Source organism: Heloderma suspectum, chromosome 3 (assembly GCF_057233095.1).
Source record: "Heloderma suspectum isolate Gila_16-S chromosome 3, 16-S_ref, whole genome shotgun sequence".
Classification (NCBI taxonomy): Eukaryota; Metazoa; Chordata; class Lepidosauria; order Squamata; family Helodermatidae; genus Heloderma; species Heloderma suspectum.
Genome location: NC_139460.1, coordinates 179,578,962 through 179,597,432, shown reverse-complemented (window position 1 = coordinate 179,597,432; position 18,471 = coordinate 179,578,962). Strand labels below are relative to the sequence as shown.

The window sequence follows — 18,471 nt, the reverse complement described above, 5'->3', positions numbered from 1 at the left end:
GTGGTTGTGGTCACAGCCTCCTAGCACTAATAGCGTATATATTATTCTAGGTCGAACAAAGAATTACTGAAGACAATGTACATGGCCAGCTTACCAGAAGCAATGCAATCAGGAAGAGGCTGCATGAGAAAATGGTAGAAACTTCAGTATTGTCTTCCCAGCTGAATTTGCACCAAGGTAAAAATTACGTCTTGTTTCAATTTCTATTGCATCAATTTAAGTAAACATATATCTGTTATTAGCTTCTTGGTGTTTGACAGGGAAAGATTCTGACTCCCCCGCCTACCCTCCAATTATTTCTGTTTCTTAGCTGTCACACAGGACGACTGTCTAAAAGCTACAGAGAATCAGCAGCTGCACATCAGATGTAGGAAAATGTAGGAAATTGCATTACATATTGAGCAGTCCCTCAAGTTACTGACACCCCATGTTGTTGTCTTTCCTTCTCAGTCAGACCAGCAGAGGGCAGCAGTTTTGAATCAACATTCAATTCCAAATCCTTTAACAAGTGTCTGTTTCTGTGATGTCATATGTAATAGATGGGACATTACATAGAACTAGCAGTGGCAGGTTCACAAGACTTGCATATTTCCTTGTTATCTCAAAAGCATAACTTCTGAAGGGGGAACTTTTGAACTGATCAGTGGGGAGATGCATGAGTTCCAGATGCAGGTACACTTCATGCATCTCACCTCTTTGGATGTTCCATCACAAGCGTGAGAAATGGATGCATGTGTCAGCTACCCGTTAGCCATTTCCACTTTTGTACAATGTCTGAAGCCGTAATCAGTAATGGTGTAAAAATCACATACATTAAATGATTTGATTTTTCAGACATGTGAGTCCCAGGATACCCTTGTCTGAATGGATTCCCTTGTCTGAATGTGTATGATATGCAGCTCCCCCACCACAGCTGGAACATGAACTGCACAACCACATCCAGTGAGCTGAAGGTCATGGAAGTATGATCTGTTGCTCATTCAAACAAGAGGCTGTCTATGTAAGGTTCAAATTAGGGATGTCAGAGAATTCCGCCACGGATCTTGGTGAGGCCGAATGCCAGTGCATTCGGCCCCCCAAACTCCATGGCGGAACGGCCTGCCCCCCGCCCCCGCGCAGATCCCCCCCGGGACAAGACTCACCTGGGATGGATCTTCTGGGCGGCGGCAGCCGGTCTTCCGGGCGGCTGCCACCACCGCCATTTCCAGGCTTGTGTAAAAAAAAAAAAAAAAAAAAGATGTGATAGATTTACGTAGCCTATCATGGTTGGGTGGGTTTAAAAAAAACAAAAAAAAACGCGTACGCAAATGGCGGCGGCTACGGCCGCCACCATTTGCATTCCTTCTTTTTACCGTCTTAATCTACGTAAATATTTACGTAGACTATGACGGCGAAAATAAAGGGGAACACAAATAGCATAGCGGGCGCTATTTGTGTCCCCTTTTGATTCACCATTTTAGCCTACGTAAAGATTTACGTAGGCTAAAACAGGGAATCAAAAAGGGACGCAAATAGCGCCCGCTACGCTATTTGCATTCCCCTTTATTTTCGCCGTCATAGTCTATGTAAATATTTACGTAGATTAAGACGGCCAAAAATAAGGAACGCGAATGGCGGCGGCTGTAGCCGCCGCCATTTGTGTACGCGGTTTTTTGTTTTTGTTTTTTACCCAGAGCCCTCCACGGCCGGAAATCCAGCTGCGGACGGCTCTGGCCTGGCCTGGCCAGGCCTGGCCGGCTGCTCCGCGGAGCTGCCGTGGAGCTGCCGCGGAGCACAGCCAGCCGTTCAAGGATTCCGGGGGGAGGAACGGAGCGCCGCCCCCCCCATCAACATTATCCGTGAAAGGTAAGTCAATTTCGTACATCCCTAGTTCAAATGAGATTCAGAGGATTCATCCCTAGTTTGTAAAACACAATCTAAGAAACAGCCTTTACAGAGATGAAAGAGTATCTTGTATTACAGCAGTATTTTATTTGTTTCTTTTGCAAATGGTGTGCAAATAAGTCAAGCTCTATAAAGCTCTTTAACTGGGCCTGAATATAAGCTGTATGATGCTGATAAACAGAACTTTCACTGGTTTAGGAAATGTTTGTGATCCAAATGCCTCATAGCTCTTTGGAGCTTATGGGCTTCTTCACATGAAGTGTTTATCCTGCTATTGAAATGGCTGTCTCTCGGAAGTTTGCAGGCTCTTTAGATGACACCATGAACCTCGAGGGCATCTCTCACCATTTTCCCCAAATGCAAAAAAATGTGGTATTCCAGCTCACAGAACAGGAGAGCCATTACCTCCCCGTGAAGTTCTCCAATAGCAGAAGGAACAGCTGTGTCTGGTTGGCTGTGGGCTGCGCTCTCTCCATGCTTGCCATGTAAATGCTTGAGCACATTTCTTGATTGGAGGGAGAAGAGGGTAAAATGCCTCCCTGCAACAAAGGGAGACAGATCTGATACCCCACCCCACCAAGCTCAGAATCAACGTCCTCTGTGAATTCAGAGCACCCCATTAAGTTCAGTGAAGCTTACTTCCAAGTAAGTGTGCCGAGGGTTGCAGACTTACAGTGCAATCTTATGTCTACTCAGAAGTAAGTCCCATTAAGTTCAATGGGGCTTACTTCCAAGTAGGTGTGCTGAGAGTTGCAGACTTACAGTGCAATCTTATGTCTACTCAGAAGTAAGTCCCATTCATTCATTGGGGCTTACTTCCAAGTAAGTGTGCTGAGGGTTGCAGACTTACAGCGCAATCTTACGTCTACTCAGAGGTAAGTCATAGCTTTCCTGGGGGCTGTGAGGAAACAGCACAGCACAAGTTAAGAGATGAAAACAAAACCACTACCACCACTACCCTGCTCCTTTACAAACATGCCAGGAAGGGTGGGAGGGAGGCGCTCCTTTGATTCCCTCCACCTTTACAGTCACTAGGAGGGCTTCCGAGTTCCCTCCTGCTGCCCTCCTGCTGCGGAGGAGTGGAGGGACGTGCAGAGCCATCAATCATGTTACAGGAACAATGATCAGCCTTCTGTCCTGATTTTTCCGTGCAGCCCTGAAAAGGTATAGAGTGGAGGGAAGCGCTATGAGGGATGCCTGTATACAGGGCCAGTCTAAATCCCAGAAAGGATCCGGAATCAAAAGGATCGGTTTATAGTGGGATAAAATGCCAGGTGTGAAGAGAGCCTATGACTTACACTTTGTTGGCCTCTTTCATGTAAAGACTGTGAATGAATGGTGAGTTAGTAGTACCTGGCATCAGATGAAAAGCATGCAGTTGAAGCAGAATGTGTCCAAAAGCAATAGGTCAGACTCAAACTCCCATCATCTGTGCATTAGCCATGATGGCTGGAGCTGATGGAGTCCATAGGGATGTGGAGGGCCACAGGTTCCCCAGTCCTGCTCTAAGTGGTGGTTCACAGTATTTCTTTTGAAAAATTCTGAACAACCATACATTTTAACAAGACAGATTGACCTGGTTCACACAACATGATAACCCACAATCAACCCATACTTAGTATGAATTGAATGTGGGTTATTGTTGAAGGATAGGTTGTCATGTTGAATGAACTGAGTTGTGCTAACCACAAACAACCCACGAAGAGAACCCATGGTTTGCTGTTGGGCTGTGAACTGTGGGTTGTTCATGGTTAACAAACCACGGTTTCTTAGTGCAGCTGGGTTCACACATCACAACATCCCACACTTCAATGACAACCCACGTTTCAATGACAACCCACGACAACCCACACTTAACCCACACTGTTGAATGTGGGTTGTCTTGTGTGAGCCCAGCTCTTGTGTTTCTGGATTTCATGGAGGAGCCATTGATAGACATGCAGTACTTTCAAAGACAAAAGCCACAGTAAGGCAATGCCTTTATTATAACCAACAAAAGGTTGGATATTAAGGAGAAAAAGGAGGAGGGGAAGACAGTGGGTATGATTTATGCAAGTGGTCACCTCTCGACCCCAACACAATAGATCCCTTTGGTCAAGCATGCATGATGTGACAAACAACCAAATCAGTTAGCTGTAGGTAGTTTGTCTGTCTGTCTCTCTCTTTGGGGTATCTGTGTACAGACTTCCAGGGTACCTAAATGAGGGAGGGCAGGGTAGGTAAAGGTCTGAGCAATGCAGTCCTTTTCAGCAAACTGACCTGTGACATTTAATAAACTTCCATAGGACTTGAGGGCATATTTACATTTAAACATATAATTATATGTTTATTCCCACCCCCACCTCCCACCACACACACACATACAAGTGTAGCCAGCTCCATCCCCAGAGCATGAAGGGGCTAATGATTATAAAACAAAATGAAATTATTTGCTGGAGGTTATTTTAAAGATTAATGACATAGGAGTCCCTGAAGCTGTATGTGTAATGATTCCACACAGTCACTGAAGAAGAGGAGACACCATGTCTGGAACCTATTACAAGTTTGGGTATCAGTGAGGTTGAGGTGCCATGGAGGACTATTTAAACCAGAGACCCAGCCTAGGGAGGAACAGTGTGTGTGTGCGCGGGGGGATGGGGACCTCCATATTTGAACTCAGAACCAGCACTCCTTCTCTGAGTGGTCAGCCAGAGCCCTCTGAAATGCACATCACCAAATGCCCCAGGGGTCAGTTTCCCTGACTCAGGGCATCTCTACACCAGCCTAAAATTCTGCATTTAAAATGGGGCTTTCTGCTTCTGTTTCACATGCAGGATCACTCCTTTCCCCCCACCCCTTCCCCCTCCTTCTCCCCCGTAGCTGAGTCTTCCGTTACCTTTCATTGATCTCACTCCTCTTCTTGCCGCTTTACCTCTTTCGACAGAGGGAACTGAAGCGGAACACAACGGGGTAATTTGATAGCTCATTATCTGCAAACAAAGGGCATTTAGTGCAGGAGACGCCTGGGATGTTTGCTGTGTCATGTAAAGAGCCCACAAACGTCCGTGAAGGAGCAATCTCAATCGCAGGTAAAAGCCCGGTGTGAAGGAGCCCTCACTCTTCAGAGGAGTTGAAGGGCCTGTCAGGAAATCATAGGACACTTCAGGAGTGCCTGGCTCCAAGTACAACTCTGATCCCTTTAAAGAGGCATCCTTAATCATGGGGAAACAGAGCCAGGCTGGGTCTTTAGGGCTCAGTCTGGCTCTGCCCATTGTTGAACAAGTAGACAGCCTTGGAACTGCTCAGGCCTCATAGAATCATAGAATCATAGAATAGTAGGGTTGGAAGGGGCCTACAAGGCCATCGAGTCCAACCCCCTGCTCAATGCAGGAATCCAAGTCAGAGCATCCCTGACAAATGGCTGTCCAGCCTCGTCTTGAAGGCCTCCAGTGTGGGATACTGGGAAATACCACTGTCCAGCCTCTGTAGCCTTTGCCCAGGCAAATTGGTTACCTGCTCCATGGACTGACTGAGGATTCAGCCACTACCATCTCATATGGCCAGGTCTAACGTTTTGCCCTGCAGGTCCTCACTTATAGCCAGGAGAGGACACTTTGCCCACTCTGTTTTTATTAGTTTGTTTGTTTTAACTGTTTTGTACTTAGTTCCAGATGGTCAGAAAGTGCTGGATTTTTATTTGCTGCTATCATGGAGGATTATTAAACAATGATTCCATGTTCAGAGGTTTGCCTGTGTCATTAAAGTCCAAAGGATATGGGACTAGGGATGCTGGAGAAATTCGAGACGGACTAAAATGAGCTCAGATTTCTAAGAATCCAAACTGTGGAATCCACTGCAGAGCGACCCCCTCAGGCCGCATGGAGTCCATGAACTTTCGGATGTTTTTTTTTTACTTTCCTGAAATGTACACATATTTATTTGTAGGAAAATACACAAGTTTCTGCAGAAGAAAAGTTGAATGGAATAGGGGACAATACAGTAAATGTTACGTACTAAGGTAAATTATGTAAATTGTTACGAAACCTCTTAGGTAATTATTTTAGTATTTTTCCGCAAGATGAAAAATACTAATTTGCATCTGTCTGTGAGCAGACGATGGAATAAAAGGCACCTGACCATCTGCGAAACACAGACAGAGCGGATTTTACACAGTACATACATCCCTATGTGGGACATCCCACTCGGTTTGATGTTCCATCAGTTGATGTTCCATCACAACCTCACATGCCCAGGATTTATCTAACTTCCATGGATATCCCTGGAATTTTAAATGCAGTGTTAATAGAAACTCCCATTACTGGCCATGTGATTCCTTTACAAAATTATTGCAGCCTTCTCTAAGATAAGGATCTCCATCCAGACACAGCCAGATTCTTGTTAGAATGTGCAACACCACCCCCACAACATTTTCATTAATTTTCTTATAGGGCAGGCCCTTCCTCAGGTGTTTTGCCTGATCAGGAAACACCAAATTTGTAAAGCATTTTGCTAAAGACAACTCTAGCTCCTTCCAAAAGGGAACTCATATTTCCTCATGCCTAATCTGGATCAGAAGGGTCTCCATGCAGTCAGGTCACAATATGCCAGGAACTCAATCCGCTGTGCCATCTTGGTTGCCTCTCTCCTTCTGAATAAAGCAGGGTACTATATTTTTATGAAGGGATGCCATATCCCCCAGAGCAATGCCACAAGCTAGTTTATTTTCCATAAGAAACTCCAAATTCTGTGGTTTGTAGTTTGGCTTGTGCTGCCATATCTGAAGGGCTGGTATGCATTCTAGGTCCTGGTGTCTTTGTTTTTGTGTGTAAGACCCTAACATTCTTTTTCTCAGACATTTTCTCCTTAATGGCATGAGTTATTGGGCCCAGTCACATCAACATGTGGTTGTTGTTTTGCCTTTTTCAAAGCAAAGCAAAGCATTGTGAATCATTTATAAGTTATCTTTTCTGATTCTTGGGAATAGGATCCAAATCAATGAATTACAGTCACCCAGAAGAAGATTACAGACAACTTGCAACAGATTATAATGACTCCAGCAGTGTTACTGAGAGCATGGCTTTGATTCTATCTAATAGGGGGTGCAGATGTAACTGAAGACATAAGTTATCTTAAAGTTGGACACAGACTCACATTTGACATGCAGAAACAACAAGCTTCTTGAATCTGGTCTGCTAATTCTGTTTGTGATGCCAGAGCTTACCTACATGTTACACTCATCACATGAGAAGTAGCTGCATGTAAGCCAGGCTCTGGCTGAGAATTCTGAAAACTTCCCCAAAGACATGAAGACCTGGTTCACACATAATGACAACCCAGAGTACAGGTTGAGTACAGATCGAGTATGGATTTAGCTATGGGTTGTTAACTACGAACAAAACAAGAGTTCACAACCCAACAGCAAACCATGAGTTCTCTTCCTGGGTTGTTTGTTGTTAACAATCCATCGTTAAACCATAGTGCAAGGTTCACACGTAACAGCTACCCACAATTCAACAACAACCCATGATTCAACAATAACCCATACTTGGCTCATACTCTGGGTTTTCGTTATGTGCAAACCAGGCTATAGAGAGCAGGAAGGGATCATAGAGCTACTGCCTTACTTTATTCAAAATCCACATTTCGGCAATACCTTTCCTAAGACCCACCAAATATGCACAAAATTGTGAACAAGATTTCAAAATCTCTAGACCTCTTCCTTAAGCTTGACTACGATTTTGTGCATATTTGGTGGGTCCTAGGAAAGGTATTGCCTAACTCTGGGGTTTCAAATTGTCTTTGTTTTATATGTTCTTTTATCCAGCTATTTTTGCTCCATTTCCTTAAAAGCTTTTAATGAGGAAAAAGTGACAGTGTAACACACCTTTAGCAGGAACCAAACATGTTGATACAAACAAAGCAACCTGCACAATCCCAAAATCCTTCTTCACGAAACCTGCTCTTTGTATATATCCCCCAACACCCCCCCACCCCCACTTGAGAGCTGCACTAATTCACATAGGAAAGAAATGGAGTGGTCCCAATAAGTCAACACACTTCATTTCAGACATCATGCAATGGTTTGCATTAACCAGAGATGATAATGATGATGATTTATTACATTTCTGTACATTTTGTAAACTGCCCAGTGCTCTTTGGGAGGTTTACAAAGATTAAAACCTTAAAAATACAATATAAAGCCCATTTTCAAAACAGTTTAAAACACTCAACAATTAAAATCCCAGAACCAGTTAAAACCATATTATATGCAGTCAAATGCCTGAGAGTAGAGGAAAGACTTAACCTGGTGCTGAAATGATGACAATGTTGGTGCCAGGTGGACCTCAGTGGGGACAGCATTCCACAACTGGGGGGCCACCACCAAAAAGGCCCTCCTCCTTGTTGCCACCTTCCAAACCTCTCTCAGAGGAGGCACCTGAAGGAGGGCTGCAGATGATGATTGGAGTGTACAGGTAGGTTTGTAGGCACTCTATAAGGTATTTTGGTCTCGAGCCATGTAGGGTTTTATAGGACAGAACCAGCATGTTGACTTGGGCTCAGAAACATACAAGCAGCCAGTGCAAGAAGGCCAGAACTGATGTTATATGTTCAGACCTTCAGGTCCCCGCAATCAATCTGGCTGCTGCATTTTGCACAAGCTGAAGCTTCTGAACCATCTCCGAGAGTAGCCCAATATAGAGTGCATTGCAGTAATTTGAGGTCACCAGAGCATAGATTACTGAGGAGACACTATCCCTGTGCAGATAGGGTTGTAATAGTTGGGCTACCAACCAAAATTGATAGAAGGCAATCTGTGCCATTGAGGCCACCTGAATCCCCAGAGAGAGGAGAACCCTCAAGCTACGAATCTGCTCCTTCAGAGGGAGCACAACTCCATCCAGAACAGGATGAAACTCTCCATCCAGTCAGAAGAACCACCCACTAACAGCATCTCACTCTTGTCTGGATTGAGCTTAAGTTTATTTGCCCTCATCCAGTCCATTGTCACAGCCAGGCACCGATTTAGCAAATCTACAGCCTCAGTTGATGACAATGAAAAGGAGAAATACAGCTGCATGTCATCAGTGTACTGATGACAACGCATTCCAAAACTCCGGATGACCCCACTCAGTGGAACATTTGCCACTGGCCTAAAATTGTTGAGATCTTCCAGGTCCAGGGAGGATTTCTTCAAGAGTGATCTCATCCCTGCCTGTTAGAGGCATCCCAAGACCACCCCCCTCTCACAAAGAGGCATTAATCACCTTCCTGGCCTAGCTGGCTGTTCCTCCCTGCTGGTTTTTATAAGCCAAGGGAGCAAGTATCCAATATGGAAGTGGTTGCACGAACGTGCCCAAGGACCTTGTCAATGTCCTTCACCTGTACCAGCTACAGCTTATCCAACAAAACTGGACAACACTCTGTTCTGGGTATCTCAGCTGATTCACCTGGTATAACACTGGAGTTCAAGTCCTCATGGATGCAAGAGTTTTCATCTTGGAAGTGCCTTGCAAACATATCACAGTGGGCCTCTGACGGATCCACAGCGTCCTTAGGGTCTGCATGTAATAAACCCTGAATGACCATGAAAAGCTCTGCTGGGTGGCTCATAGAGGATTCAATAGAAATATATCATTTCTTTGCCACCTTTACTGACCCTGAATATACCTGACCATAAGCACACACCAGTGTTTGATTGCATCAACTAAGATGTTTTTTTCATCTTCACTCTAGCTGTCTCCTAGTTTGTTTCATTGTTCTCAGCTCTGGGGTATACCATGGAGCCACTCTACTGCAGAGAGGTTGCTCAGGGGTTTAGAACCCAAACCATGGTCTGGAGCTGTTTACTTTCCTTTTCCATCTGTTCATCACTCTAGTTCAGGGTGGGCAGTCCTCATAGGCCCTCTGTGCAGCCCAGTGTGGGTGCCCTGCACTCCTCCCAAATCACCCCACTGCTGCCGCACACAGGGTGCACAAGGGGAGACATCCCTGAGCACTCTGTTTCCCAGCAGAATTGGGCTCCCATCAGCCCACAGCTGTTTTGTGGGCTGGTGGGAGCCCAATTTTGCTGGGAAACAGGATACATGGGGAGAGCTATCCCCACGTGCCTTCTTTCCCAGCAGGATCGCTGAGAGGAGGGCTAGGTTAAAACCTCTCCCTCCTTCTAGCAATCATGAGCAGGGTTGTGGGGATGGGGGAGGAGGCTTTAAAATTGTCTTCATCCCAGCAATCCTACCCAGCTTCACTGGGAGGAGGACAAGGTTAAAGCCTCTCCCTCCTCCCAGTGATCTGGAGCAAGATGTGTGTGGTGGAAGTGTGCATGTGTGTGTGCATGCATGCATGGCCCTTGGCTACCCACTGAACCCCACATAAAGCCCTCAGGACTGTAAAGGTTGCCCACCCCTGCTCAAGTTTTTATTTATTTATTTATTTATTTATTTATTTATTTATTTCATTTCTATACTGCCCAATAGCCGAAACTCTCTGGGCGGTTCACAAAAATTAAATCCAAACAACACACAATAAAACAATTTAAAATATACAGAACATTAAAACCACAATATAACAATACAACCACAATAAAACTTAGCAGCAGTGCAGAAGTTTAAAATACAGATTTAAAACAGCAAAGATAAAAATTTAGAAGGCTAAAATGCTAAAATGCCTGGGAAAATAAAAAGGTCTTCACCTGGCGCCGAAAGGAATACAATGTAGGCACCAGGCGAACCTCACTAGGAAGCTCATTCCAGAGCCGGGGTGCCACAGCAGAAAAAGCCCTCCTCCTAGTAGCCACCCGCCTCACTTCCTTTGGCAGGGGCTCATGGAGAAGGGCTGCTGCTGATGATCTTAAGGTCCGGGCAGGCACATATGGGAGGAGGCGATCCTTCAGGTAACCTGGCCCCAAGCTGTTAAGGGCTTTGAATGTTAACACCAGCACTTTGAATCGGGCCCGGAAATGGACTGGCAGCCAGTGCAGCTGGAAAAGTACTGGCGTAATATGAGATCGCAGGCCAGTCCCTGTTAACAATCTTGCTGCCCTATTTTGGACCAGCTGAAGTTTCCGGACCGTTTTCAAAGGCAGCCTCACGTATAACGCATTGCAGTAATCCAGACGATAAGTTATCAGAGCATGGATAACTGTAGCAAGGCTATCTCTTTCCAGATAAGGGCGTAGTTGGTATACCAGCCTAAGCTGATAAAAAGTGCTCCGTGCCACTGAGTTCACCTGTGCCTCAAGTGACAGTTCTGGATCCAAGAGCACCCCCAAACTACGAACCTGATCCTTTAGGGGGAGTGCAACCCCCTCCAGAACAGATTGAATATCACCTAGCCGGGCAGACGAACCACCCACTAACAGTACCTCCGTCTTGTCTGGATTGAGTTTCAGTTTATTAGCCCTCATCCAGTCCATTACCGTGCCCAGGCACTGATTCAGAACAGTCACTGCCTCACCTGGTTTTGATGTAAAAGAGAGGTAGAGCTGGGTGTCATCTGCATATTGATGGCACCTCAGCCCACACCTCTGGATAACCTCCCCCAGCGGTTTCATGTAGATGTTAAACAGCATGGGGGATAAAATAGAGCCCTGTGGAACCCCATGGCACAATTGCCATGGCACAGAGCAGTAATCCCCCAGCACCACCTTCTGGAATCGGCCATCCAAGTAGGAGCGGAACCACTGTAGTGCAGTGCCTCCTATTCCCAACCCAGACAACCTATCCAGAAGGATACCATGGTCGATGGTATCGAAAGCCGCTGAGAGGTCCAGGAGAATCAACAGGGTCGCACTCCCCCTGTCCCTCTCCCGGCAGAGGTCATCCCACAGGGCGACCAAGGCAGTTTCCGTTCCAAAACCAGGCCTGAAGCCCGATTGAAATGGATCTAGATAATCCGTTTCATTCAACAGTGCCTGGAGCTGTCCTACAACCACCTGCTCAAGCACCTTGCCCAGGAAGGGGATGTTGGCCACTGGCCTATAATTGTTAACATCCTCTGGGTCCAGGTTAGGCTTTTTCAGGAGTGGTCTAATTACTGCCTCTTTTAAAGCGGTAGGCACCACTCCCTCTCTCAAGGAGGAATTTACAACCTCCTGGACCCAGCCAGACAACCCCTCCTTGTTTGATTTAATAAGCCATGAAGGGCAACGGTCAAGCACACAAGTGGTCGATCGGACTTGGCCAAGCACCTTGTCCGCATCCTCAGGCCTCAGTAACTGAAACTCATCCAATAAAACTGGACCAGACGGTGCTCTGAACGCCTCTACTAATGGAACTGCATTAATGGTGGTGTCCAATTCATGACGAATCTGAGCGACTTTATCCTCAAAGTGCCGTGCAAACTCTAGATGCAGTTTCTAGATGCAGAGGCCTCTAGAGGTGCAGTAATAGCCGTACGTATGTATGTCTTATTAATTCAAATAACACACCAAATCATACTTAGCTCAATTTATGGTATGCAGATCCACTTCAAGCCATAGTTTCTGGTTCTAGTTTCTTCATTCAAACATATCCCTGCTTCCTTGACCATGATGTGGCATGATATCTGAATTGAGATTATGTGTGTAATTAAAGTAGATTATTTCAATCTATTTCAGTCTTGAAAAATCTCTTTGGGGATATTTCATTTACACTTTCAAACTCACCCCATAATAGAGACAACAGAGGGAGAGGTGCAGGTAACAAGGGATGAATGAGTCCTGTTCCAGGCTGGAGCCCACAGTGGTGTCCTAGCCAAGCACACAAACGGTCTAGGATAGTGTCATGACGACTCCATCCTTGAACACCAGGCAAGTCTTTGACACAAAGGAGGAAGGACCAGCTGGATCAAGAGGACCAGTGGTGCAAGCCTTAAAGGTGCTGAAGAGCCAGGCCCCAAGCCTGAGCCTGATCAAGAGCCCCCTGAACTAGGAATCACAAAGACAACACCTCCTGAGGGGCCTCCCATCTCCTGTGCTTACTCACTGGTGCAGGCAGTGCACAAGGCAGGATTTGGCTGAAAGATTACAGAATGGTAGGCTGCAGGCTAGGGGACTATCCCTTTAAGGCTCTCCACAATTTAGGAATGGGTGGAGCTTGGGAGGGGCAGGCTAGCCTTACAGCAGGGGCCAACCTTTTGGGGTTGGTAGACACATTTGGAATTTAGAGAGTGTTATGGATGCTCTCACAAAATGGCTTGCCCATTCAGAAAGTGGCTGCCAGGGTGGGCATCGCTGGTCACAAAACACTCATTTCCCAGAAGCCAAACTGGTGAGACTAAAACAAAAGTTGCTTGCATAAGAACCTAAGTACAAGGTGGGGTCTGAGCTGAAACACACAAAACCACTCTTTTAAACCCAAATAAAGATGGTGCTGGAGGGCAGCCCTTCACTTTGCAGCATGTCAGCTTCCTAGTTTATTTTTTTAAAATAAAAAATCTTATAAAATAAAATAGAAATCAGGAGAGGCAGGGAGCCTGGTGGGCACCAAGAACAGTGTCCATGGGCACATTGGTGCCCATGGGCAACATCCCAGTGATAAAATGCCTCCATTGAGTTCTAGACCCTGTGGGAGAAAATTGTCTGCTTGAGCTAACCTAGCAATTGCAGCTCTAACCTGACCCTGCTAGCCACCTGCCTAAACCACCCTGGAGCATCCGTTGTGCCGCATAGACTCCTGTTTGTGGTCAGGACAGATGCGACTGCAGAGGGAGTTCCTAAATATAGGGGGCTTGCAGCCCAGGCTAGGCCAAGGGTCTTGGGTTGCAGCAGGCAGAGATGGAAACATTAAAATAAATCACAGGTTGATTTTAGTCTATTGAATGGATGAGTCAACAAAAAGGGGAACCCCACAAGGAATGGCAAAAAACCAAAAGCTTTTGGCTTACTGAATGGATGACCAGACGTTCAAACAGGAATGATAGTCAATAAATGCCATCTTGATGTGGGGATTCTTACTAAAACCTTTGTCTGAATGGGCCTGTTCAGATGTGCAGGGAAGGGGGATGTTTAGGGCAACTACGGGGGTATGTAGATCCTTATGCAGGATCCAGGAATGGGAAGTAATCCAGTGTAGGGATTTAAGGGAAGACGTCACATGGGCTGAATCTATATATTATCTATATATAGTTATACTGTTATCATACCGTTTTCATAACTATTGGTGCCCATTGGTGTCATGTGTACCAATAGTTATGATAACGGTATAAATGCTATGTGTAGATTCAGCCATGGTCAGAGCGGTGAATCACTTTGGCAGCAATGTACTAGACAGACGTTAGCATGAAACAAGGGAAGAATAGCAAGGAAAAGATTGCAGACACCAAGGTTAGAAATGACCAGGGCATGGACCAAAGTTTGCTGAGGGAACAGAGAGAACAGAGAGTTTTGTAATGTTGTAAAAGGAGAAATGACATGATTTAGAGATGGATGGAATTGGGAGGGGGGCAAAGGAGAGAGAGGAGTTGGAGAGGCTTGTTCCTAGAAATAGTTGTCACAAGGGCTGGGCTTTCCTGGGTGCTTTCAGCATATGTTGGTTGGGGCCCCTCTCCTATGATAAAGGAATATAAAACAAATGGCATGGTTCTGTCCCTGCCCAGTGGAATGCCAAAGCACACCAGGAGTAAAGAAAGGTCAACCAGTAATATTTATCCAATCTGACACCATGGCGAATGAAGGCCCTCCCCTGGGCCTGGCCTGCAAGGCAAAGGCCCTCACATGGGCATCCATAGCCTGGATCCTCATGTACGGATGATGCATATCTTGGGTGTACAAGAGATTCACATAACTGTAGCCTGACAACTCCAACTGTCAGATTGTGGTGCAGATAAGGAGGTGGTGCTCCCAGGCTTTCGTTGTTTACCAGCAAATGAAGGGGAGGCGGGAAAGGGCTTGCATTTCCTGGATGGACAGACAGGCTAGGCTGACCTGAGCATCCCCATTCCCCAGCAACAGCACTGTTTGTCCAAGACTCTGTGGGCCAGCCTTTCCTTTCCTCCCCATCACCTTGTACCTCTGGGTAGTGAACAAATAGTGCTTGGCCCACACTGACCACTAGACAGCAATAGAGACCTTGCAGTTCCTTTTGGTGATACCACTTTTAAGAAGAATTGCTATACGTGGGGTGTAAATGCATTGGTATCGGAAAGTAGCAGGCTGGAGCCCCAAGCAGTGAGAGAGTAATGAGGAAGGGCTCTGTTGGAAGAAGACAGCAAGAGCATCCTTCCGAAAGCCCTTAGTTTGGCTGTCCACAAGACATATATGCATGCTTATCCTAGTATAGAGTCTGCCATTTGTCTTAACTGAGGAGTGCAGAACATCACAGCACCCCACCACACTCCAGTTCTCCTGTGGTATGAGGCTTGTCTTACCATGGGTCTTACAAACAAGTTCTTCACAGAAAGGACTGTGCTCTAATTAATTAATTTATTTTATTAGTGCCCAATAGCTGGAGCTGTCTGGGTGGTTCACAAACAAGTGTTCAAACAAGTTTTGTGTACTCACAATATATACTTTTATTTGCCAGATTTGGAAAGATCAGGTCTTCAGTTATTTAGTGCCCAAGGCCAGGACAGATTAAAGTTTTTGTAGGCCCTAGGCAAACTCATTCCCAGGTCCAGGAATTGGGATGTTTGCCTGTTTTGGATGGGGTTGCACTCCCTCTGAAGGAGCAGGTCTGTAATTTGGGGGGTGCTCCTGGATCCATCTTTGTCACTAGAGGCCCAGGTGGCCTTGGTGGCCCAAAGCACCCATTACCAATTTCCGTTGGTACACCAACTACGCCCATTCCTGGATAAGGATAGCCTAGCCATGATGATCCATGCACTGGTAAACTCACAATTAGACTACTGCAATGTGCTCTATGTGGGGCTACCCATGTGTGTGGTTCAGAAACTGCAACTAGTACAGAATGCAGCAACTAAGGTACTCACTGGGTCACCTACCTATGCTCACAAAACACCTGTGTTAAAAGAACGGCACTGGCTGCCTATTAGCTACTGAACTACATACAAGGTTATGTTATTATCATATAAAGCCCTTAACAACTTGGGACCAGGATACCTAGTAGACTGCCTTCCTTTATATATACCCAGGTGACGCTTAAGATCTTTAGAGGGGGTCTTGCTGGTCATTCCAAAACGAACGGAATGTCACCACAAAGAACCTCGATGGTGAGCCTTCTCTGTAGTGGTACCTACCCTCTGGAAAACTCTCCTCGTGCAGTTCGGGAGGCAGAAAATGTGACATCTTTTAAACGCCTCCTGAAAACACACCTTTTCACACAGGCTTTCCCTGGGCTGTAACTGCTGCTGGGTTTTACGTAGTACTTTTAAACTTTTTAAAGTTTTATATTGTGTGTTGTCATGTTGTATTTTATGGTTTTAATTGTGAACTGCCCAGAGACCTTCAGCTATTGGGCAGTATAAAAATGTAAATAAATAAACAAATACAATAAATAATTGAAGGCTCCCAAGATCGATCTATACATAAATATTTACATTGTTGTTCTTCAGTGGCTCAGTCATGTCCTACTCTTCGTGACCCCATGGACCATAGCACACCAGGCCTTCCTGTCCTCCGCTCTCTCCCGAAGTGTGCTTAAATTCATATTCATTGCATCGGTGATGCTATCTAGCCATCTCATCCTCTGCCGTCCCCTTCTCCTTTTGCCTTCAGTCTTTCCCAGCATCAGGGTCTTTTCCAGGGAGTTTTCGCATTAGGTGGCCAAAATATTTGAGCTTCAGCTTCAGTATCTGTCCTTCAAATGAGCAGTCAGGGTTGATTTCCTTTAAGATTGACTGATGTGACCTCCTTGCAGTCCAGGGGACTCATAAGAGTCTTCTCCAGCACCACAGTTCGAAAGCATCGATTCTTCGGCACTCAGCCTTCCTTATAGTCCAGCTCTCACAGCCATACGTTGCTACTGGGAAAACCATAGCTTTGTTTATACGGACCTTTGTTGGGAAGGTGATGTCTCTGCTTCTTACTATGCTGTCTAGGTTTGCCATAGCTTTCCTCCCAAGGAGCAAGCGTCTTTTAATTTCACGGCTACAGTCACCGTCTTTGGTGATCTTGGAGCCCAAGAAAATCAAATCTGTCACTGCTTCCATTTCTTCCCCTTCTATATGCCAGCAAGTGATGGGGCCAGATGCCATGATCTTAGTTTTTTTAATGTTGAGTTTCAAACCAGCTTTTGCACTCTCCACTTTCACCGTCAACAAGAGGCTCTTTAGATCCTCTTCACTTTCTGCCATTAGGGTGGTATCGTCTGCGTATCTGAGGTTGTTGATAATTCTCCCAGCAATCTTAATTCTGACCTGTGATTCATCCAACCCGGCGTTTCTTATGAATATAAATGCATATAAATTAAATAAGCAGGGCGACAATATACAGCCTTGCCGTACTCCTTTCCCAATTTTGAACCAATCGGTTGTTGCACGTCTGGTTCTTACTGTTGCTTCTTGACCCTCGTACAGGTTTCTCAGGAGACAGGTAATGTGGCCTGGTACTCCCATCTCTTTAAGAATTAGCCAGAGTTTGTTGTGAGCCACACAATCAAAGGCTTTAGCATAGTCAATGAAGCAGAAATAGACGTTTTTCTGGAATTCTCTTGCTTTCTCCATGATCCAGTGAATGTTGGCAATTTGATCTCTAGTTCTTCTGCCTCTTCAAAACCCAGCTTGTACTTCCGGTAGTTCTCAGTTCACATGCTGCTGAAACCTAGCTTGTAGGATTTTGAGCCTAACCTTGCTGGCATGTGAAATGAGCGCAATTGTGTGGTAGTTTGAACACTCTTTGGCATTGCCCTTCTTTGGAATTGGAATGTAAACTGACTTTTTCCAGTCTTGTGGCCACTGCTGAGTGTTCCAAATTGGTTGGCATACTGAGTGCAGCACTTTAACAGCATCATCTTTTAGGATTTTAAATAGCTCAGCTGGAATACTGTCATCTCCGCTAGCTTTGTTGTTAGTAATGCTTCCTAAGGCCCACTTGACTTCACTGTCGAGAACTTAAGCTCAAGTTCAGTGACCACACTGTCATGGCTATCAGGGACATTCAGATCTTTCCTGTATAGTTCTTCTGTGTATTCTTTCCACCTCTTCTTAATCTCATCTGCTTCTGTTAGGTCCCTGCCTTCTTTGTCCTTTATCATGCCCGTCTTGGCACAAAACATTCCCTTGAGATCTCTGATTTTCTTGAAAAGATCTTTAGTCTTTCCCATTCTATTGTTTTCTTTGATTTCTTTGCATTGTTCATTTAAGAAGGCCTTTTTGTCTCTCCTTGCTATTCTCTGGAACTCTGCATTCAGTTGGATAGATCATCCCCTTTCTCCCTTGCTTTTCGCTTCCCTTCTTTCCTCAGCTACTTGTAAAGAATCCTCAGACAGCCACTTGGCTTTCTTGCATTTCTTTTTCTTTGGGATGGATTTAGTTGCTGCCTCCGGAACAATGTTACGGACCTTGGTCCATAGTTCCTCAGGCACTCTGTCTATCAGGTCTAATCCCTTAAATCTATTCCTCACCTCCACTGTATATTCATAAGGGATATGATTTAGGTCATAAGTGAATGGTTTAGTGGTTTTCCCTATGTTCTTCAATTTAAGCTGAAATTTTGCAATAAGAAGCTCATGATCT

At 45.4% G+C, this 18,471-nt stretch overlaps 1 protein-coding gene across 1 annotated transcript in view; it reads left to right on the top strand.

Moving 5' to 3' along the window:
• Positions 1–18,471, top strand: part of FRMPD2 (FERM and PDZ domain containing 2) — a 240,287-nt gene that overhangs the window by 22,381 nt on the left and 199,435 nt on the right. The window contains exon 5 of the mRNA XM_084845567.1: positions 51–177. Within this exon, the coding sequence (XP_084701693.1) occupies positions 51–177 (127 nt within the window). The remainder of the gene's footprint in view (positions 1–50; positions 178–18,471) is intronic.